We start from the raw sequence: 23065 nt of genomic DNA on the forward strand, positions 1-23065 counted from the left end.
GATCAGGTCCATGTATGAAAAAGAACCCTACAAAGCCAAGCGCTGAACAAACATGTCATTGGTGTCAATATCCCCGTGGAAGCTGAGGAGGTTAGACAGTGCAGAGAGCTCTAGACTCAGAATGGACCACATCCCTCAATTTCACAGGCTATACCCGCCATCTGAGAACACATAAAGGAACTTCTTGAAGGACGAAATATATTACAAGTAAAGAAACTTCAGTAAAAAATTTTTGAATTCTCTCTCTGCCTCGGTTTAACATTCTGCCCTTGTATTTCTCTTCTATTCTAGTTCTACTTAAATTCTATTAATGAACAAACATCTATTAGAGAACAAACTTGCTGTTTACTTAAAAATCTTCATAGAGAGGCGCCTGGGTGGCTCAGTCACTAAGCGTCTGCCTTCGGCTCAGGTCATGATCCCAGGGATGGAGCCCCCATCGGGCTCCTGGCTCCATGGGAAGCCTGCTTCTCCCTCTCCCCACCCCCCCACAACTTGTGTTCCTTCTCTCTCTGCGTCTCTCTCTGTCAAATAAATAAATAAAATCTTTTTAAAAGAATCTTCATAGAAATTACGTTCATCAAAAGTTTATAAATAAATATAAACAGAATCTGCAAATCACTCTTTTATAGTTTTAGTTGTCATCATACTTCGAGGACACGTTAACTCTTTCAGGTCAACAGTGTACTAAATGATATCCGGAAGATAACTGTGTCTTGGACAATGAATATTTAGGACTGAAATTCTGACTTTGTTTGGCATGGATATCATCTTTCTGGTTTAAGTCTGCAATCTTTATTTTAAATAACAAAACTGGTTTTTACTGTTCTTTCTCTTCTCTTTCTTAACATGTCTTTTATCATTTCTTATTATTACCCCTTTCCTGAAACAAGAGTCATTTCTACAGATAAATGCATACCAGCTGGAAGCATGGATTCCAAAGCAAGACAGACTGAGCACTCCTATCTAACAGCTCTGAAATCTTGGGCAAAAGACTTAACCTCTCTGGGATTCAATTTCTATATCCATAAAAGGAGGATAATAGTACCTACCTCATGAAGTTGATGTGAAAATTACATGATTAATACATGCAAAGATTTTAGATCATTGCTTAGCACACACTAAGTCCCACTTTAGAGTTTGCTATTAATATTGTTGCTTTTATTTCCAAGGCCTTGAGTTGCCTTATTTTTTGATAGTATCAGTGCTTATAATGGGAATGTGAAGCCACTTTTTCTAAAAGAGGCTAAAGCCCGCTAATCTCTATATATTGCTTCATCACAAACACTAGATGTATAACTTTTTTTTCCCCAGTATGAGAATGCAGGAAGTGTTTATGTGAGAAAAGGAAGTAAGAAAGGAACTAGAACTATGATCATAGGATATTTCAACATTCATAACAAAGGTGGCCTACACAAAAAGATGATATGTTCCTAAAGGTAAGACTGGAATGCCTGTTTCCTCTGTCAATACACAGCAAGCAAGAGAAAGGACAATGTTGGATTCAGTCCTAGAGGCTGAGCCAGACAAAACAAGCAAGGTTAAGGGTGGGGCAGAGCTCACATTCACAACCATATCACACATCTAGGTATTTTAAATGTCAACAGGATTTATATAAAGTGATACTGCATTTTGGAGAGAAAACACCGTCACGAAACAGTCTGGTGAAGGAAACTAGCATAAACTGTCAGTTACAAGAAACTTTAGAAACTGAAGGCCAGGGACAGGTTACCTTCTCAAAGCACTACTAAAAAGTTAATATAAAATGCACTATTTTTGCTACCCACAGAACCAGCACACCTTGAGGGATGTTTTTAAAATGTATTATCAAGGGACGCATGTGTGGCTCAGTCAGTTAAATGTCTGCCTTTGGCTTAGGTCATGACCCCAAGTGTCCTGGGATCAAGTCCCATATTGGGCTCCCTGCTCAGCAGGGAGTCTGCTTCTCCCTCTGTCACTCCCCCTGCTTGTGCTCTGTCTCTCTCTCTCTGACAAATAAATAAAATCTTAAAAAATAAAATAACATATAATGTATTATCAAAACTGTCTTAGATAACATCCTAGTTCCACCAAAGTGGGAAGTCCCCACTTACTACGTGACCCTCATCCTCAAGGTCACAGGATGGTTGTAACACACCATGTCTAGAAGAAATGGGTAAGAGTAGAGCAAAACCCAAGTATCTGTGGAGTCTTTTTGAAAAAAATCATCTTTATCAATTTTGTCAATAACCTCTATAAAGATCCCATTCAGCAGACTGCCACTTCATCTTACTAAATTATATTGTCAGGGAGTCTTGGAGGTGAGTATTTTTAATTGGACACATAGTTGTTTTTAACAGAATCAGTAAGAAAGGGAGTGTCAGTAAGGACTAGGTAGACAACAAGCAATGTGTGTGACATAATGAGGCATTCTGAAGTCCTGCAACAGGACAGTCTTCCTCTACTACTGGCTAGGGAAGAAGAGGTCAACCAGCCTAGATGTGAGTTGGCTGGAGAAGCCTTCCTAGATGCTGGAATCTGCCATTGTGATCCTCTAACTCCAAGCTCCCAAACAACCTCTAATAGTCACTTGCCTACCCATAAAAACTTTGCTCCAGTAGATAGACAGAAGGAAGTGGACATCCAAAGCCTTTATACTGACGAGTGCATTTTTTATTGTAAATGAACTGACTTTCCACTTCACCACCAAACCGCTTGTGGGTCTAAGTTTCCTCAATTAGTCCTTGGGGACCTGGAACTCTGGGTTCATTATTAAAACCAATCTCTCTCAGTTGAGTTTGGCTAAAATAGTTTTGTATTTTAAAATCATTTCACAGGGCCTGAAGACATACATATTATAGGATTTGATGAAATATATTAAACTGATGTCAATATTTACTTATCTTGGCATTTTTCCCAGAATATACTTAAATACACAAAATTTGGTAATTATTAGGACCATTAAATAAAGACAAATACTCAATTTAGGAATAGGGAGGTTTGAGTTAGGAATGGGCTAAGTTAGTAAACGTTTTGGTTGGACTAGAACCATACTAAAACTCTTAATTCTAGGCAAGTTATATATGTATTTTGGCTGGGAAGCCCTTTCTGATCATACGTACTGAATGAGGAGTTGTTCTTTTTTTTTTTTTTTTAATTTTTATGACTCTCCTCAATAACTAAAATTGAAATTTCTCTTGAAATATGTCACATATTGACAAGGCACAAAATGGGCATGCGTGGGATAAATGGCTCCTAGCTGTACATACAGTGCTTCAACTCTCCTTACCTAATGTTGGGTGATTGTACCAGATGCTAAGAGCTACTACTGAAAAAGTACTTATTGTGTACCAGGTACCTCATAAGCATGACCTCAGTGGGTGACCGCAACCCTGAAATATGAATATTATTATTTTTACGTTAGAATCAGAAAACTGAGATTTACAAGTGGCCCGAGAAAGGATATATATAGGCGGTTCTCTCTGCTGTCAAAGCTTGAATTCTTGCCACATGGCTGTGCCTCCTGGGACAGTCCTTTGTAGTGTAATAACTCTGAACTCTGCCAAGGCATCTTTGAAGTTCTGAGCTGGAACAGACAATGCCACGAAACAACAAAATTGATCTTGCTCAAGGAAGACTATGGTACTCCCCCCAAGCAACACACCTCCAATCTAGTGTTTGCTTTAGACCAAGGCCCCTACTCCCCCTTTTGGACCTGTTAAGTGCCAGCAACCAGAAGAGATGACAGCTCTATTTCATACCTGGGTAACTGCAGTTATGAACCTTGGTCCAGACCAGCAAGAAAATGATAAGACTTGAGGTGACTGAGATGATGAGAGAGAAAGTCCTTCATCAGTTTACTAGATGAGATTCCTTGCACCCAAGCATTCAGAAATCTCCAGGTTGAGCTGTCTCTCAGATTCAGGCTAATTTAGTACATGGTTTTCTAATTTCTGTAACTCCCTGCCCATGCGTACTTCTATGCTTCTGTGCACAACCTTCAGAATCTGTAGTCTGGCCAAAATAAGGAACAGCAGGAAAGTGGCAGACTCAGAAGTAGCCACAGGCTTGAACATTCTTCCGAGAGACTTTACAGTGTAGGAGGAAGGGTCCGCTTTTCTTTGAGGAGTGATTAACCCATATTTTTTTAAAAGGGCAAGTGTGTGTCACAGAAACACAGCACTAAGTTTTTAAGAGAATGATACAAAAGCCTACCCATTCACTGACTGCAAATATCCAAGGAGTATGATAATTGCTATAAATCTGATATTTTTCATGTTATAGTCAACGGAGAGAAAAATAGAGATGGTGACAGAAGATCTGAAGAGAAGAAGGAAACAGAGAAAGCACAGGAAGAAAAAGAGAAGAGAGTGGTAAAGCAGGAAAAGGGAAGAAAGAGGAGAGGGAAAGCAAGGACCTGTGATACATGGAAGAGAGAAGATGAAAAAAGACAATGAGAAAATTTAGGAGGAGGAGGAAAGGACCAAGGGAGAGAGCATGTGAGATACAGTTGGAAGCACAGACAGAGCAGGAAAGAAAGAAAGTCAATTCTGAGGTGAGTGTAGCACAAACTGGTCAACTGTGGTCCTTCCCTCCTGTCACTCAGTACGTGGGTATCTGTATACATCAATGGCAATCATTCATGACTTCTTCGCTAGTGGCAAAGCCTTCTTTAATCAATAAAATTTAATTTATTGTTTTCCAAATAAAGTTTTCTCTATGGAAAGGTAATTTAGTATCAAAGGGTAAGTTGGGTTTCAGTGTCTACTTTGGAACATCAGAGTTCCTATGACTATTTCTTTGTGGCATCCAAAAGCTACCTAATTACCTTCATTTTGTTTTGGGAATGATCAGAGCTGCCTTAAGCCACACAACGACATCTGTATATGTTCGTACTGATCCTTCCGCACGTTCCTACACCTGGTGTTACATTGGTTCCTACATGGGATTGAATAAAGAAGGAAAAAATATGTATAGTTTTAGCAAAGCACATCTTAGAAATAATTGGTTAACCCACAGGCACAGCATTCAATCCTTTAGAGGCTCTCTTGCCTTCAATGAAATGGGCATGGCAGATAGCCGGGCAAAAATGACTCTCTGAGCTATACAACTGAAACCAAAGTAAGATCACCTCATGGGGAATTACCTGACAGCCAAGACTCGTTTTTTAGAAAAAATACACCATTCCTGTGTCTGGACAGTCATTATGAAAGCTTCGTATCTGAGAACTCAATTCCAATTCCTGAAAATGTGTTTTTAATACTGTTTTGCTTAAGCTCAATAAGATTGAAATTATACAGTTTGGTTATTTAATAAATCACTCTAAAATCAGTGGGGTGGATTAATCATCCAAATGTTTCTTGAAACCAAAATATTTAAATCAATGAATTTCTCTTTTTATCTGTTATGTCGTTACTCAGATGAAGCCTAAATCATTTCTCTTTGTTCATAGTGAACCTGCCATTCTAACAGAATGCCTACCTTCCTTCTCTTCCTGACAGAGTGTAAGGCCACCCACTTTTGCTATTCATATATTACATAAAGAACTTAAAAAAATGCTTAATGACTTGATATTTTGCATGAGAATATTTACAATTTTTTAAATGCCAATGTTCAAAAAGTGCTGCTTACTCAATTTATTTATGCTTTTCAAACGTAAAGATTGTATGAAATACTAAGGGTTCAATACATCAGCAACCATCTATTAACATTAAAGACATAGTAAGTGCCATTTGAAATAATCAAAAGAACAGTTATGGCTTAATATGCAATACATTCTAAATAATTGATAATGTAAGGTTCCCAGGTCATTCTATATATTTGATCAATTCCAGAGAGGGAAAATATAAAAGATGGCTTTCAGATTTATTCTTTTGAATGAACTAATTTATGAAAAAATTTCTTTTTCTTTTTTAAAGACCTGAGATCATGAGTCAGACGCTCTACTGACTGAGCCATCAAGACACCCCTAATTTATAAATAATTTCAAAATCGATAGTGTGGACTTTAAAATCTTGTTACAATGCCTATCACCTACTTTTTAAAGGTGAAAAGAAAAAAATATGGGAATAAGATAGTTCTGCCAAAAATATATGATTACAATTATGCAACATTATTTTATTCTTTAATATTTTAATGAAAATAAAAATAATAGTTTAAAATAAAGAGTCATAAAAATTGGAGAGAATCATATAAAGCAAGATTTATATAATATAAGAAACAATCTGAACCACATCGGTAAAATATGTTTGAAATAAATTGTAGAGAGATGAAATATACAACAAGTAGAGCAAAATGCTTTAAATAAAACAGTCGATTTTCACAGTCACATACAAGAAGGACACCACTGAAGTTCACTTATAAATTACATTTGAGAAATGATCCTTAGAGTTTAAATGTGCTGATTCTGGAATCTGAGACAGGTAAAGGACAAATAACCCCACACCTGATCAAACAATACAGTTACCTTAGCAACATGAGATTACTTTAATTCAAATGATAATACCATTCCTTTGTAAAGAATTTTATTTGGAGTATATTACCAAAAATTATGTCTGACATGTATCATTCCTATATTTGAAAGGTCATTACCTCGCACTGCCTTTGAACAGTGATTTTTAAACAGCAACTGGTTGATTCCAGAACACATATATTTATACTAGTAATACTGGCAATGGTTACGACAAAGTGCTCTTTCTCCAATTATATCTTCTAGATTTAGGTAAATGCTCAGTTTTAGCAGCAGAAGCTGATTTCCCCAGTCACCCCATAAAATGATTAAATAAATAATGGAATGGAAACATAGCATGCAAGAACTACCAAGAGTATTACTGCATTTATGAAACACAATACAATCCTCCTTTTAAAGCATTATACCGTATCACTAATTCAGTTCTGCTTAAGACAGAATTTTTTACCCTCATCAATATTTTAGAACATTTTTTCACTATAAGAGAACACTTCCTCCATCTTAACACCCCCTTAATAACAAGGATTCTAGTCTATTTCTGGATTCAGATAAATTGTCTTATCTGAGCTCAGGCACTTTCCACAGACTCCTTTACCTACGCTTGGCTTTCATAGATGCTTTTTCTAATGTCTGACCTCTCCTCTCTGATGGTGGCTGAGTAAAGCCAATCTTGTGAGCAGGTAGGTTATTACATGATTTCAAGGGTTTCTAAAAGTCTTCCTACCACAAAATGTATTATCTGCCTGCTCAGTGATGCTTAAAATTCTTCTAAACAAACAAAAAAAAGGGGGGGGACAACTTTCTACCATTATAATTAAGACTGTGGGAGAATTTAATGTTGATGAGTCACATTCTCTACAAATCAGTTGAGGGAGGAGGCTGCAAACAAAAATGGATAGGTAGATACCTGAGGGTAAAGAGGAGGAAGAGGGATTATTGTGGGAGAGGAAAGGTGCAGACATCAACTCGACCTTTGTATGTTTCACAATACTGCCCTGGTCCCTAGCAGAAGGATCAGGAAATTGCCAGGCGAGGCTGGGAAAGAGAAATGGCCACCTGGCTAGACCAGCTAGGTTTCCATTTTCTATCTTCTTGTTATTTGCAATCTTCTACAAAAAAATTCAGGGTTGGTCCTGGAAATCACGTTGTGGAAACTGACCATATTTTGGGACTTGTACAAAAACAGTAAATTCTTAAGCTAAAAAAAGGTTCTGATCCCAAGACCTTTCTAATTCAACATGATGTATATAAGACCTCCTTTTGCTGAGTTTCTGCAATGTGGTATACTCATGCAAGGACATAGTTCACTGTGACTAATGATACCATCTCAAGAAAGTCATAGACAGAATTTAAAAGATGGAAGAAGATGGGGCACTTAGTCAGTTAAGCATCCAACCCTTGATTTCGGCTCAAGTCATGGTCTCATGGTTTTGGATTGAGCCCTGCCTCAGGCTCCCTTCCCTCTCCCTTCCCCCCAACTCTCTCCCTCACTAATTAATGAAAAATGAATAAAAGAAAAAAGAGATATAAGAAGATGAAAACAGAGGTACCAAGTGACACCCTTTAAGATGAAAACTAGGAGAAGTAACCACATACTGTTTATAGTTGCCAAAACTGCAAATACATAGATCTACTAAATGCTGGAAATATAGGACAACTCTGTTAGACATGCAAGCTTCAAATGCTCTAGTATTAGGTTTTTGTTTTTGAAAAGGTTTTCTTTTTCTTTGAGATTTTACTGATTTGAGAGGACAGAGAGAGTGAGTGTTTGAACAAGCAGAGGCAGAGAGAGAAGCAAAGGGAGAGAGAGAAGGAGACTCCCCACTGAGCAGGAAGCCTGACTCTGGGGCTGGATCCCAGGACCCCGGGATCATGACCTGAGCTGAAGGCAGACATTTAACCTATGGAGCCACCCAGGAGCCCCAAAAGATTTTCGATAAAATCTTTAAATAAAGATGACACATACAGAGACCTGTAATTTTGAACCACTTTTATACTAGACTGACATTTGCCTCTCCATTTCACATTCTGAGCTCTGTCACACAGCACAAATCTCAAGGGGCAGCTGACACAGTCTGATCTACAGTCATGTTCCATGTTAGGGACATACCACTTCTATCTCAATGCATTCTCTCAGGTAAAGAAGGTGACAACCGTCAGCTGTACCCAAACACTATTCCTCCAAAGGATGAGTTCAACATAAATCACAGATAAGATTGATTTGTTCTGATATAATTGTTACCTTTAAAGATTGAGAAGGTTAGAAATAAAATCTCAAGCTAATATTTTACAGATTTCTGAGCTTTAAAAATTTTTGGCTGAATGACCTTCTATTTTGGTCTCTCATAAAATGAGCCAATCAGAAATGTGTATTAGGTTAAGTTTTTCTATTACCAGTTCAATTTCTAAAGATGCTACACAATTAATTTTAATGTTAATTTTTAGAAATCTGAAAGAAAAAGAGACACTGGTAAGCATCAGTTCGTTTTCAAACAATTCTTCAACCTGTAGAACATTTTACAGGGAAAAACTCTTAATGAAGGCCTGTTTCAAGCAGGCAATTTCGAAATCTAAGTATTTGATAAAACAGATAATGGGAATTTAAAATATGACATGAACAGTTCTCAAAGTTTATAACAATTTGACCTTGTTGAAGTTACATAATAAAAGTTCTCTACCTTTTCTGATGGCAGAAAAGAGGAAGAAATTGAGGCTTCCCACACAATGTCCAACTTGAAGTATTACACTTTTTTCTTATTCTCTATCACTCATTCTTTTTCAGACTTAGGGATGTGATTATGGTCGGTCTTTGGCTGACTTGTATTTGCTAGCTTTATAGCAAAAGCAAAGTCTAGGTCACATTTTAGTATTTTTAAGTTTTCTTCTGTGCTAGCGTCTTACAAAGGATGTGAAAAACAGAAGAAAAAAAAAAAACAATAACAGGGCTTCGTATTATCACATGGTCTTCCATCACAACCTGAAAATCATACCTTTTAGCCCAGCTCAGGCTCACTTACCTACCACTCTCACTTAGAACTAATGACAGGCAAGCACCTTTGCTAAGGGTCATACCAAGTGACAAGCTCAATCAATCAGTCTTAGGGTTAGGTCTGGGTTACCATCAAACTGGCTGGTCTTGCCACTTAAGGATTCCCGGGACCTTAAAAAACACCAGAACGTTCTTAGGAAGCGAGCCTCAGAAACACTTTATTAAAGAAGGGACTAGTTACAGACAATTAATTTTTCAAAGTCTAAAATTCCACCAAATTAGACTCCTGCTTTACAGACAAGGCTGCCACCATGCCACAACAAAGTTGTAAAAGCACTCTTGTAAACCTCCAGAAAGCATTTATTTATGTAAAACATTTTAGTGTAGACACAAAGGTGTTTTTCAGAAAACAGAAAACTTAAGGACTCTTATCTTTTTTACACGCATGTTTATCTGAAATGCCAGCTGCTCCGTGGATTATCTCCTGCTATGTCAATAATTGTTAGCCTACAAGACATCGAAACCATGAGATTACTAGGCAATAGTTTCTATTTGGTTGGGTGTAAGTATTTTTGCCTTGAAATTCTAATCAAATAGTGCCTGTCCCACCTTAGAAACACCATGGAAGTGAAATATTCAGAAGTGCCAGAGGAAATAACAGAAAATAGTATCTTTATCTCCCCACATATTCGATTTACTAGCTTAAAACAGCTAAAATACATGCATGCACCATATAAAATTCTATTTCTTGGAGCTATATTTTACTTCCTCAGCAACGTTTAATTTCGATGAAAGACTCCATAACGATTTTTTTTAAGATTCCTTTAAATTATAAGGGGCTTCCAGCCCTTACCTGTAAATTAAAGCTGTGCAGATAAAAGACAAAGTCATCAATAAACAACACAGAGATCACTTTAAAAACAAGCAGCACGTTAAAAGTAAGAGGAATTTGTTAAAAACCCATCGATTACGGACATTTTAAGGGACACTTCATAAAGCACAGAGAGCGCTGGAAGCAGCCGCTCCATTTCAGGAGGGCCGTTGGACACTGGATGAAATGGGGGACCCTGCCTGGCGAGCAGCGGGAACTTTGCAGCGGGCAGGCGACGGCGCGGGGAAGCCGGGGACCCGGGCGCGCCAATCTGTCACCAGCCCGTCCGCAGAGCCCGGCGCCAGCCCCAACGCCACCCGGCTAGCCTTCAGGGGGAACCGGGCAGGACAAAGGTCTGGAATCCGAGCACCGGGGTTAGCGAAACAAGACGCACGGACCCACTAAACGTGTCAGCTGCAGGGACGAGGAGTGAGGAGGGAAAGGTGCCAACCCCCAATTCTCGGGCGTTTCCCCCCCAAGAATCGGCTTATTACGAGGAGATGCGTGAGGGGAGTGTGTGCTGTGTGGCAAGTAAATCCCAACTCGCGACTCGATCCTCACTAACTTTGTTCCCTGTCCCTACACAGAGCGCAAGGTTGAGGGAAGGGCTCTCCTGGCTCCCGTTTAAATGGCCCCTTGGAAGAAGGAAAGGGATAAAAAGCTGCGCTCGCGGGCGCACCGGGCCGGGCGGCGAGCGCGGAGCCGCTGTGGTACCTACCATGGTATTCTTGTCCCGGTACGTAGTAGGTGGGGTTGCCCGCAATGTGCAGGGAAATGAGCACCTCGCCCTGCTCCCCATCCCCTTCCAGCTCCCCGTGGTGGGTGCACAGGAAAAAGAAGGGCGAGAAGCGGGGGTAATAGCCCACCGCTGCGCGCGCCCTCAGCGTCGCCCCCAGCAACAGCGCGAGGAGGAAAGTCCGCGGGGCCCAGCAACTGCGCTCCATGCCGCCGCCGCGCGCCCCGAGCGCCGCTCGCTCATTCAGTTTGGGAGGCGCCGGGACGGAGGAGCCACGCGGAGAGAAGGCGAGGAGACGGCGGACGCGAGCAGAGCAGGCGCGGGCGCGGAGCCCCGGAGTTCCGCCGGAGACCGCGGCTCGCAAAGTTTCTTTGGGCCGCGGGCGAGCGGAACCCGGGCTGCGGGCTCCGAGAGCGCGTCGTCCGCCGCCTCTGTGCGCCGCCACCGCCGCCGCCGCGCCGCCTCTGCGCGACGCCCCTCGGCCAAGCCTGGGAAAGCGCCCGCCCCGCTCCACACCTTCTTAAAGCCCCGGGCGCCGAATCTCCCCCCGCGCCGCCGCCACACGTGTCCTGGCCGCTCCCCCGCCCCCGCGCGCCGCTTCGCGCGCGCCCGCTCGGCCCCCGCCCTCTCGGGCTAGCTCGCCCGCACCTCGGGAGGCGCGGGGCGTACGCCTCCCGGGGCCCCGGCGCCGCAGCGCTCTTCCTCCCCGGAAGGGCCACCGAGGGCGCGGGCCGGAGGAGGGTGTGGGTCTGGGGGTGCTGTTGGGGGCCACGGGGGCCGCCAATCTACAGCAAGGGACGGAGAAACCTCGGAGAGAGAGAACCTCCCGCCAGCTGTCTGGAGGAGCACAAGGAGAAGACCGTCCCCTTTGGCCCTCAGATTTCCCTCTTTTTCCTGAGAGGAGGCGCGGGGGAAGGAGAGGGCTGGTGGGGCCGGCGCTGGCGGCGGCTTCTTTGTCTGAGCCGCCTGCGCCCCGCGCCCCTCGGGGCTCGCCCGCCTCGGAGCCCGGGCGGCCTGCACTTGTTCTGGGGATCCGCCCGCGGCCCCGAACCGCGAGGGGCCCCTGCGCTCCCTTTCCATCCAGGCCTCGCGTCCCTCCCGCTGCCCCCCGCCCGGTTCCTCGCCGCAGCGACAGAGCCTCATCTGTAGCCGGATTTTAAATGAGATTAAGCGAAAGTGGAATTGGCAGCCTCGAGTGGTGCCTGGAAATGGTGATTTGTGCTGCTCGGGTGTGGGGAATTGTGTGGCAGGAAGGGCTGGCGGAGCTGAGCCCCGACAGGCGCTCTTCGCTGGACTGTTCGGTTATTCATTGCTGCTGGGTTCTTCAGGCGGAGAAGGTTGTAATTTTTAAAATCCGTGTTTATTTCCTTTAAATGTCAGCTACCACCAATGTCCCTGAAATGGGGGAAGGGGAAAACGTTCTGGGGAGATGCTGGCAGAGGTGATTGAAGCGGGTGGTAATGAGCTGCTGCACAGGAGACTGCGGGGAAGTGAAATAAAAAGCACGTTTTTTAACCGAGGACGGCTGGCAGGAGCCCTGCGGCATCCAGAGATGGGGGAGCTGGGTTGCCAGGTTTTAATGCTTCTCCCCACCACCCTTGGCTTACCACCAAGCCCAGATAAACCTGCACCTACAGAAATAAGTAGATTATAAAACTGAAAAGAATGGTGTCTTTGCCTACTTGGTGGCAGGGTTGGGGTGGTGTGTGCAAAAGACAGGGGCCAAGGGGAGACGTCTGTAGTCATTTAGGTTGCAAAAGGAAGAGATTGTTTTTCTTCCTCTTACCCAGACCGAGCTCACACAGGCAGAAAGGGCCCCACTTCTAGCTGTCTCCTGGTTTTCCTTCCTTTGAACCCCCCCGAGGGCCCAACTGTTATATATATTTGATGTAATAATAATCGTTACTCTGAAGCTGTGGGCTACATGGGCCTGTAGGTAAATTAACCACATATAATACTCACACCACCCCCAGAGGCCAAAATTATCCCCATTTCACAAGGGAGTGAACAGTCAGAAATGTTAATTTGCCCAGTATCAGTAACAAAGGCTGGATGCAAGATAGCCCCGGCTGCTGGCTCTAGAGGCTCTCACCCAGAACTGCCCTTAGCTAGAAGGAGAACCACCACCACCACCTGTCCACAGCAGGCAGTGTCGCCCCAAACAGAATTACAAGAAATTCACCCCACAGCTGGCATGACTGTTATCGTGTCTCCCTGTCCAGATAGGTGAATATAACCTAACACAAAAGGAATCACTTCTAGAAAGAATCCAAAACTATTGCACATTTTTAGCTAACACTTAAATGTTTACTCTGTGCTGAAGTGCTGTCCTAAATACTTAATAGATTCAGCTCTTCTAATCCTCCTAACAACTTTATGGGGAATGTACTATTAATATCCTCATTGTTCATATTATGAAAATGAACCACAGAGAGGTCAAGTAATTTGTCCAAAGTCACACAGCTGATAAGTGAGAGAGCTGTGACTTGAACAGTGTGATTCCAGAGTCCCAACGCTTAACCATTGCAAACCGCTTCTAAGGAATGCATGCTGACATTGTTAGAGGGATGGGGAAATAACTCTTCTTTGCTCATATCTGATTACCTCATTAAATCCTTACATTACCCTGTGAGGTAGATATAGTTATCCTCACTTTTTAGAAGAGAAAGTTGAGATTCATAGAAGTCAAGTGATTTGTCAAGGGCACTCAGTAGGAAGAGGGGTCTGAGATCAAATCTGGCCATGCTTGTTTCCAAGGTTGCTGCTTAAAATAAATTGTCTTTAGGGACACCTGGGTGGCTCAGTCAGTTGAGTGTCCGACGCTTGGTTTCAGCTCAGGTCGTGATCTGATGGGTTGTGAGATGGAGACCTGAGTGAGGCTCTGAGCTCAGCGAGGAGTCAGCTTGTGGTTATCTCTTCCTGCCCCTTACCCCACTCACATGGATGCTTGCTCTCTCAAATAAATAAATAAAATCTTTTAAAAAAATTGTCGTTAGTAAAAGCACTGATAATTGGTCCAGGACATAATTGGCACTTAATTCCCAGAACACTGTCAGTTCCCAGAGGTCCCCCTCTTTCTGTTCTATAAGAAGTACTCTTTTGTGAGTCTCTTACCATGGGTTTCTTAGCATTCAATTTATGTAACCAAGTTTATTTTCCAATCTTCCCCCTTTGTTGTGCTTTCTTAACTTTTTACATTACCTTGCTATGCGCATTTTGGTGACTTTTATACTCAACTGCTCAGGCTCAAATCTCTGACTTCAGCCCCATGGTTGTTCATTAACAGGCACAGAGACTGTTTAAATAATGTCTTGAGTGGTGCTGAGTTGCTTAAGAAAGGGGTAGATGCTGGTACACCCCACTTAGCAGTCCCTTGGACAAGCACCAGTACTTGTCCTCTTATAGTAACAGAAGTCCAAGTTCACACATCTCTGATACTGTCATGGTTAAACCCAGTTCAACTAGCTATTATTAATACATTTTAATAATCTTAAAAATAAATCAGGAAAATACATGAGGTCTATATAGAATCACCTTGAACATAAGGAATTAGCATCTTCCTAGTAGAGCATTTTAAGTCCCACAATAGGAGGCAAAGTAGGTTACAATTCAAAATTTCCAATTTCCCAGCTCCTGTGCTAAGCCTTAGATCTTATTTCTACTTAGTGAATCATAATAAATATCTTCAAGAATATTTGGTCCAGAAAATCTACAAGCTTTCAAACTAAATAGAAAAATAGAGAAATTTTTTTAAGGAAAACTGGCTTTCATAAAAAAAAAAAAATCTGCAAAATATAAAAAGTGGTGTCAGGGGTGAAAAATGAGTAAATCTGTGGGAAAAGGAGCTTAAAATGTGGCAAGATTCTTTTTTAATTACAATTGCTAAAAGTGGTAATTAGCCTACTAAAAAAATTACACTTAGGCATTCTTAGACTATAAATCCTTTCTTGCTGATAAGTAGAAATCATTGCCCAGTATTGAATGTGAAGAATCATAACACAATGGGAAATATATATATAGTAAATGTATATGCATATAAAATCAGATCTACAACTTTCAAATCATTGGGAGATGACGAATCCAGATAAAATACAAAACAGACGTTGACTTATATTTAAAAGTTGCAAGAGTTCGCTCACTTGTCTACCTTTTACTGATCTTTTGAGCCCAAGTAGCGAATGTTTTGGTATGTGTGAGAAAGGAAATCTCTACTCTTATTTAGTATGGGAAAGTTAAGCAGAAAGTATATTAAATTTTATATAGATAGATAGGTTGATATCTATCTATATATAAAAGAGAGAGAAAGATACTGATATATTTGATGTCTATGGAGAAACAGAACAAACTGGAATCAGTCAATTCTTTAAGCTTTAAAATAGTAATAAAGAGCCAAAGAAGAGGAAACCCTTCCTTACAGAGAAGTAGACTTCTCAAACTTATTACTTGTAAGACATGGTACAATCTGAAGAAGTTAAGACTCTCCAGCGAAAGAAGGGTTAGCTCAGTCTTCAGGGAATGCAGCTCTACTGGGAAAGGACAGCCTCTGATTCGCATGTCCTACCAGAACATGTTACTCACTGCACATATGAAGATGAGATAAACCATGGGTCAATAAAAGGTCATTATATCATAACATTTCTTAAAAAGATCCCAATTCCTCAACACTAAAACTCCTTTTTGAAAAAGCTTCTCCACTTTCAGGGATTTGTACATTCTGTTTCCTCTCTCTGAAACGTCCTTCCCAGTCCTTGTGCCCTAAGTGCACACCCTCAGCCTTCCCTCCTCCACCTTACTCCTCACTTGGATGCTGTCAACTCATTCTCCACATCTCCACTGACACGTTTTTGCCTGAGAAGACATTTCCTGACCCTGCCCTCCCCCCATCCTAAATCAGGTTCTCTAGAGCTGCAGTGTCCGTTAGCGTAGGCCCTAACCTTCATGTGTCTATTCAAATTGAAATGAAACAAAACTCAAAATTAAGTTTTTCAGGTACACTAGGCACATTTCAAGGATTTAATAACTACACGTGGCTAGTATTTACTTTACGGGACACAGCCGACTTAGACTAGGCTGGTTAATTTATGTGTCAACTTGACTGGACCAAGGGATGCCTGGTAAAACATTATTTCTGTCAGGGCGCTACCGGAAGAGATCAGCACTTCAATCAGTGAACTGAGCAAAGCATATGGCCCTCCCTTAATACTGGTGGGCATCACCCAATACACTGAGGGCCCTAATAGGAAAAAATTTTTTAAAAGTAGAGGAATGGAATAAGTATTTCATAGGAATTACTCACTCTCCCTTCCTGCTTGAGCTGACGCATCTCTCTTCTTCTGCCTTTAATCATCTGTGCCCCTGGTTCTCAAGTTTTGGGACTCAGATCAGGACATACACTATTGGCCTTTAGACTTAGACTGAATTATACCATGGACTTTCCTAGTTCTCTGTCTTGCAAACGGCAGATTGTGGGACTTCCCTGCTTTTATAACCACATGTGCCAATACCTATAGAAATCTCCTCTTATATATGTCTAGGTAGGTAGGTACGTAGATAGACAGACAGTCCAATAGGTAGAGAGATATAGGGGTATCCTAATGGCTCTGTCTCTCTGGAGGACACTGTCTAGTCCACAGACTATTTCCATCATTCCAGAGAGTTCTACTGTTTAGCACTGCCCTCCACGGAAAGGATGAATGAATGCCCCATCACTAACACATTCATTCAATCATTCAGTCACTACAGCTGAAGCACCTTCTATGTGCCAAAACGCTAGCTGCCGTAGACAGGGAGTGAATACGCCAATACAGTTCCTGCCCTCATGGAGCTGACAGTCTAGTATTGAGGACTGAAGAGTAAACAAGTACGAAAAACAACATAATCCTGACACCGGTCAATGCTATGAAGAAATAAAACAGGATGATGTGGCGGAGAGTATTGAGGGCAGACAGGTTCCTTTGGACTGAAGAGGCAGGGAAAACTTCCCTGAAGAGCGAAATTGGAGCTGAAACTTCTTGAGTATGGGAGGGCCCACCATGTGAACGTGTAGGAGGAAAACAGTCCAACAAGACCATGCAACTAGCATGAAGTCCTTAAGCCAGGACCATGCTGGGGATGTTCAGGGCTCAGGAGGGGCAGCACGACAAGGGAAGAATGATATGGGACGAAGCCAGAGAAGCAGGTAGGAGCCAGATCGCATCAACTGGATGGGGAAGATTTAGGTCAAGGAGTGACATGATCCAAAGGAATAATGAATTAATTATTAAAGGCCAAAAACCTCTTGAGAAAAAAAAATATGCTTCTAAGTTTTCCCTGAGCTTTAAATAAATGTCCCACATAATAATTTAATGTAATTGTCTCTTAGCACACTTTCTGTTACAGTATAGCCAAGAACATTCTTCACTCATTTTTTTATTCAGCAAATATTAACTGAACAGCTATTACATGCAAAGCACTGTGTTCGATCCTGGGAAAACTGGTGAACAAGACAGATACAACCTTGCTCTGTAAAGCTTACATTTCAGTAGGGAGAGATAGGTATCAACATCGATTACTACAATCAGTGAGGGACTTAGAAAAGTGATGCATGCTTTAATGCGGAATAAAGGGAAACAGAACAGAAGAGATTTCCCTGAGCAAGAGGTTGAAGTTATGATTTATGAGCCATTAGTTTGGTAAAAAGGAGGAAAAAAACGTATTTTGGGCCAAAGCACCTAAATGTCAAGAAGAAGAAGTCGATGGGGAAAGCAAAGTGGCGGATTCCACTCCTGAAAGAAGGTCGGTGCTGATGGAGGAAAGGGAATCACGGGAGACTGGCCCTGGTGAGCTGTGAGCACAGCAGTGGACGGACGGGGCAGGGCATTGTCAGCCCCGGCACAAGGACAGTGGTCTTCTTGCTGAAAGCAGTGGGGAGACACAGAAGGGACTGTAAGCAGGGACATACCCGAGGTCATGGTCACACATTTGGGGGATCATCTTGGTCATCTTGGGTCATCTTAGAGGGCATGAAGGCAGAGGCAAGGAGAGGATTCAGATATGGTACAAGCAGCTCAGGCGAGAGATGATGGTCTGGAGGAGGGAAGAGGGTAGGAGGAGGGTGGGAGGAGGGAGGAGGGTGGAACTGAGAATATTTAAAAGACCCGCAGCCCTGCGTGATAGACTGAATCACTGGACACAGGGCTAAGGCAAGAGAGAAGACACTGCCCAGTTTTCAGGCTTTTTCCAGCTTAGTGATTGTTGTTGTTAGATAAACTATTTTCTAAATACTTTTTATTAAGCAAACCTTTTTTAAAAAGATTTTATTCACTTATTTGACAGAGAGATAGAGAGCACAGCAGGGGGAGCGGCAGGCAGAGGAAGAGGGAGAAGTAGGCTCCCCACTGAGCAGGGAGCCCTACACGGGACTCAATCCCAGGACCCTGAGATCATGACCTGAACCGAAGGCAGATGCTCAATGACTGAGCCACCCAGGTGCCCCTTAAGCAGACCTTTTAATGAAGTATCAATATGCACAAAAAAGTGAGCAAACCATGAGTGTAGAGCTTGATGCATCTTCACCAACGGAAGATCCCATGTGAGCAGCATTCAGAAATCATGAGGTAGAAGAGCCGGTGACCCACTGGAGCCATGACTCTTCCCCCAGACATGGAGGGATTTTAAGCAGGGCCATGATATGTCTTCAAGATGGCAATTCGGCCTGCTTTCAACGTTATGTAAGCAGAGTTGTGCAGTAGGTACGATTTTATACCTGGCACCTCTGACTCAACATCACGTTTGTAAGAAACATCCATGTTTTTATCTACAGCAACAGTTTACTCATTCTTATTACTATATAGTATAGGGCGGGGGTCAAATTTATTTATCTGCTGTCAATGGAAATTTTTACCATTTTCAGTTTGGGGTAACTATGAATACGTGGTTAAAAACTATTCTTCTGCGGGGCGCCTGGGTGGCTCAGTGGGTTAAAGCCTCTGCTTTGGGCTCGTATCATGGTCCGGATTCAAATGGGGTCCTGGGATCAAGCCCCAAGTCGGGCTCTGTGCTCAGTGGGGAGCCTGCTTCCTCCTCTCTCTCTCTCTCTGTCTCTCTGCCTACTTGTGATCTCTATCTGTCAAATAAATAAATAAAAATTTTAAAAAAACTACTCTTGTGCATGTATTTTGGTGAACATAGGCATACGCTTCAGTGAGGAGAGGGAGCCCTGGATCATGGTGGAATCGCTCCTTTTTTTTTTTTTTTTTTTTTTTTTAGATTTTATTTATTTATTTGAGAGAGAGAGAATGAGAGGGGAAAGGTCAGAGGGAGAAGCAGACTCTCCACTGAGCAGGGAGTCTGACATGGGGCTTGATCCCGGGACTCCAGGATCATGATCAGTCGCTTAACCAACTGTGCCACCCAGGAGCCCCTGATGGCGGAACCTCTCCTAATGTGCTGCCAAACTAGTGTGATATAAAGACAAATCTATAGATGGAAAAAGTGAAGTGAAAGCAAGAGTCAAGACACAAGCGAGTCCGTGCCCCACCCACCCAGGACTCTGACATCTCCCATTTCGACAAATCTCGAACTTTCATCTTGATGGCTACGTGGAGTTCGGGAATAGGAGATAAACCTTCAGGTCTGCCAAAGGTGGGAAGAACGATAAGATACTCCTACTCAAAGTGGGGCTTGCAGATGGGTCTGTAATTTATCTGTCGCTAGTCCACGTTGAGATATAGATAGAAATGAAGTGTTCAGAAATGTTTATAGTAATTTTATAGTGCAGTGACGTACCAGCGGCATTCCATTTTTCTAGCAACTAATTTTGATTGTATTTTATAAAAATATCTGGGACGTCTGGGTGGCTCAGCGGGTTAAGCCGCTGCCTTCGGCTCGGGTCATGATCCCAGAATCCTGGGATCGAGTCCCGCGTCGGGCTCCTTGCTCAGCGGAGAACAAGCTTTTTTCTCTCCCTCTGCCTCTGCCTGCCACTCTGCCTGCTTGTGCTCACTCTCTGTCTCTTTGTCAAATAAATAAATAAAATCTTAAAAAAATATATCTGTTGGTCACTGTGGTAGCAAACCCATGCATGAAGCTGTGACTGATACTCAAATAGCTACACCCTCAACAAAGAGATGAACTAGAAAAATTTTCTCATTTGTCTCAGTGTGGCATGGAGTAAAGATGACAGGGGATGGTCTCACTGAAATTTGAAACCACAGTCTGGCTCTCAAGAATATGTGGCCCAAATTCATACTTCTGTCTTATTTGAAAACCCTCAAGCCAAGAATTAATTTTAGAGAGGTCCTGGGTTAAAAGTGCTCCCAGGCACCTAGAAGAAACAAATTCAAATGGTCTCTCAGAAGGAAGAAAACCTCCTTTAACTCACACTTCAAAGAACTGCAACAGATGAAGATGCATTGAACATATGTTTGCAGTCCAAAGTCACTAATACCGCGAGAAGGCAGAACCCAGCAAGTCAACAGAAAGAGTAGATAACCAGAATCGTATCCACAAAGACTTCAGATATTAGAAGTTTCGGCTGTAGAATATAAGATGTATTTATTTAATAAATGAAGAAAAATAAGATGGCTCAAAAGTTTAAGAATAAGGGACTCTCAGGAATGACCAGGCATTCTCAAAGTGAAAAACCTGATACTTAAAATTTAGAACTCCTCAGTTTCTGGCAATCTGGAATATTAGACATTCTGGGAGGCCTTTTTCCTACAAAACAGCTAGATCCAGCATAAAACGTAATTTTCTTGTGTTATGGGGCTTATAGGAAATATAGGAAATCACTAAGAGATCAGGAAATTTTAAAAAGGAACCCACCATGAGGGGAAACAGGAACCACATGCAGAGAGCATGTATGAACATAGGTTCCCAATTACAGAGAAAATTAATGTACAGCAGTTGGCAATACAGATCAAAGGAGGAAAAAAATGGACTTTTCCACAAATGTGTGGAGACCATCGTTTATCTATATGGAAAATAATAAAACTGAAACTCCACTTCCCACCTAGAACCACAGCCTCAAGTATAGAGCCTTTCATGTGTATAAGCTTCTCCCAAGACCGTGGAGGGGGTGGGGGTGGGGTCACATAGTTACAGGTTTTTGTAAAATTTGGAAAGATATTTTGACCACATGGTTAAGACCTCCATTGCTTTCTATTCTAACTACCTGTCCACATTTCTCCTTGTGTAGATTGTCATGGCAGGGGCTGTGAGCATTGTTTTGAATCTGGCTAAAAGGAAGTTGATTTAGAGAACTGAGTTTTGTTGGGTAATTTTACATAGTTTGCAGTCACTCTTTTTGCATTTATGTTCCTGCTAGCTGCTGCCCCAGTAAAGAATGACTTTCAGATATACTTTTTTTTTTTTTAAAGATTTTATTTATTGGGATGCCTGGGTGGCTCAGTGGGTTAAGCCTCTGCCTTCGGCTCAGGTCTTGATCTCAGGGTCCTGGGATCGAGTTCCACATCAGGCTCTCTACTCAGCAGGGAGCCTGCTTCCCTTCCTCTCTCTGCCTGCCTCTCTGCCTACTTGTGATCTCTCTCTCTCTCTGCCAAATAAATAAATAAAATCTTTTTTTTTAAGATGTGATCTCTTGTGATCTCTCTCTCTCTGCCAAATAAATAAATAAAATCTTTTTTTTTAAAGATGTGATCTCTTGTGATCTCTCTCTCTCTGCCAAATAAATAAATAAAATCTTAAAAAAAAGATTTTATTTATTTATTTGGCAGAGAGAGATCACAAGCAGGCAGAGAGGCAGGCAGAGAGAGGAAGGGAAGCAGGCTCCCTGCTGAGCAGAGAGCTCCATCCCAGGCCGTTGGGATCATGACCTGAGCTAAAGGCAGAGGCTTTAACCCACGGAGCCACCTAGGCACCCCTTTCAGATATACTTTTACTGTCTACCACATGGACCTAACCAGAGTCATGATACACAGGTATGGTTTAGATGTCATAGCAGCCTGTCCTATGGCCCCTGGCACCAGAAATGTGTGACGAGTGGAAGGGTAACATGGTGTGAAATGTACAGAGCTAAAAGTCAGCATGTGGAAAATTCTCCCAATCACCAGATATCTTGAAATGTCAGAAATGCGTGAATTCATGCAGCATCTACAACTGCAAATATCTTTTGACAGGATCACTTGGGACGTAATTTAACTGACCCAGAATACCTAGATTTGAAGGGCACAAGTCTGTGGTATCACTACAGAGAACAAATGTATCTGCCAGTGATATCTCAAATTTCGTGATCCCCGTCTGCTGAACCACATATGTAGTGTGTCTGATGTCTTATGCTCTGGCAGTCTGATGGGTCCAAACACCGAGCACACACAACTGTCACTGGTACCACGACAGGAACCGAAGAAACAAGTGTCCCTATGACAAATCTCTTCAACATGTTCATCTATAGAACTAGATATGTAGTATTAGTCTGAGTGAATTTGGTGATCCATTGTACTTATTTGGTTTTGGGTTTTTCATAATGGTTGATTATGCCAAAAATTAAATGCGGTGAGGAGAAGGTATTTTAAGGAATGTCAAAAACATAAAACTAAATAAAGAAGATGGGCTATGTTTTGAAATGTCAAAAACTATTTTCTAGAACAATGGGAACCCAAGGTTCTGACAGTCCATGTCATGAAGACAAAAGAATTAAGATAGCCAAGAAAATATAGAGGATAAAAATGATAATAAGAGAGAAAAAAACTATGGGAATTTGTACCCTGTCAAACAGGAAGTGAAGATGAAAATAATAATAAAGAAAAATACAATTTATATGATCATACGTGAAGGTCTGAGGCAGCTTCAATTTGGTAAATTTGATAGTTCTATTTTTAATTTTTTGAGGAACCTCCACACTGTTTTCCATTGTGGTCATACCAATTTACATTCCCATTACTAGTTCACAAGAGTTCCCTTTTCATCACATCCTAGACAACACTTGTTATCTCTTGTCTTTTTGATACTGGCCCTTCTGACAGGTGTGAGGTGACATCTCATTGTGGTTTTGATTTGCATTTCCCTGATGGTCCATGACGT

The 23065-nt window shown here is 42.0% G+C and overlaps 1 protein-coding gene across 2 annotated transcripts in view; it reads right to left on the minus strand.

The window, feature by feature from the left end:
- RELN (reelin) overlaps positions 1-11422 on the minus strand; it is a 499373-nt gene extending 487951 nt beyond the window's left edge. For both annotated transcript variants that reach the window (XM_032873314.1, XM_032873313.1), the window contains exon 1: positions 11027-11422. In XM_032873314.1, coding sequence (XP_032729205.1) covers positions 11027-11252 — 226 coding nt within the window. In that variant the 5' untranslated portion in view covers positions 11253-11422. The remainder of the gene's footprint in view (positions 1-11026) is intronic.
- Between the last annotated feature and the right edge of the window lie 11643 nt (positions 11423-23065).

Source organism: Lontra canadensis, unplaced genomic scaffold (genome assembly GCF_010015895.1).
Source record: "Lontra canadensis isolate GAN:19392208 unplaced genomic scaffold, GSC_riverotter_1.0 scaffold48, whole genome shotgun sequence".
Taxonomy (NCBI): domain Eukaryota; kingdom Metazoa; phylum Chordata; class Mammalia; order Carnivora; family Mustelidae; genus Lontra; species Lontra canadensis.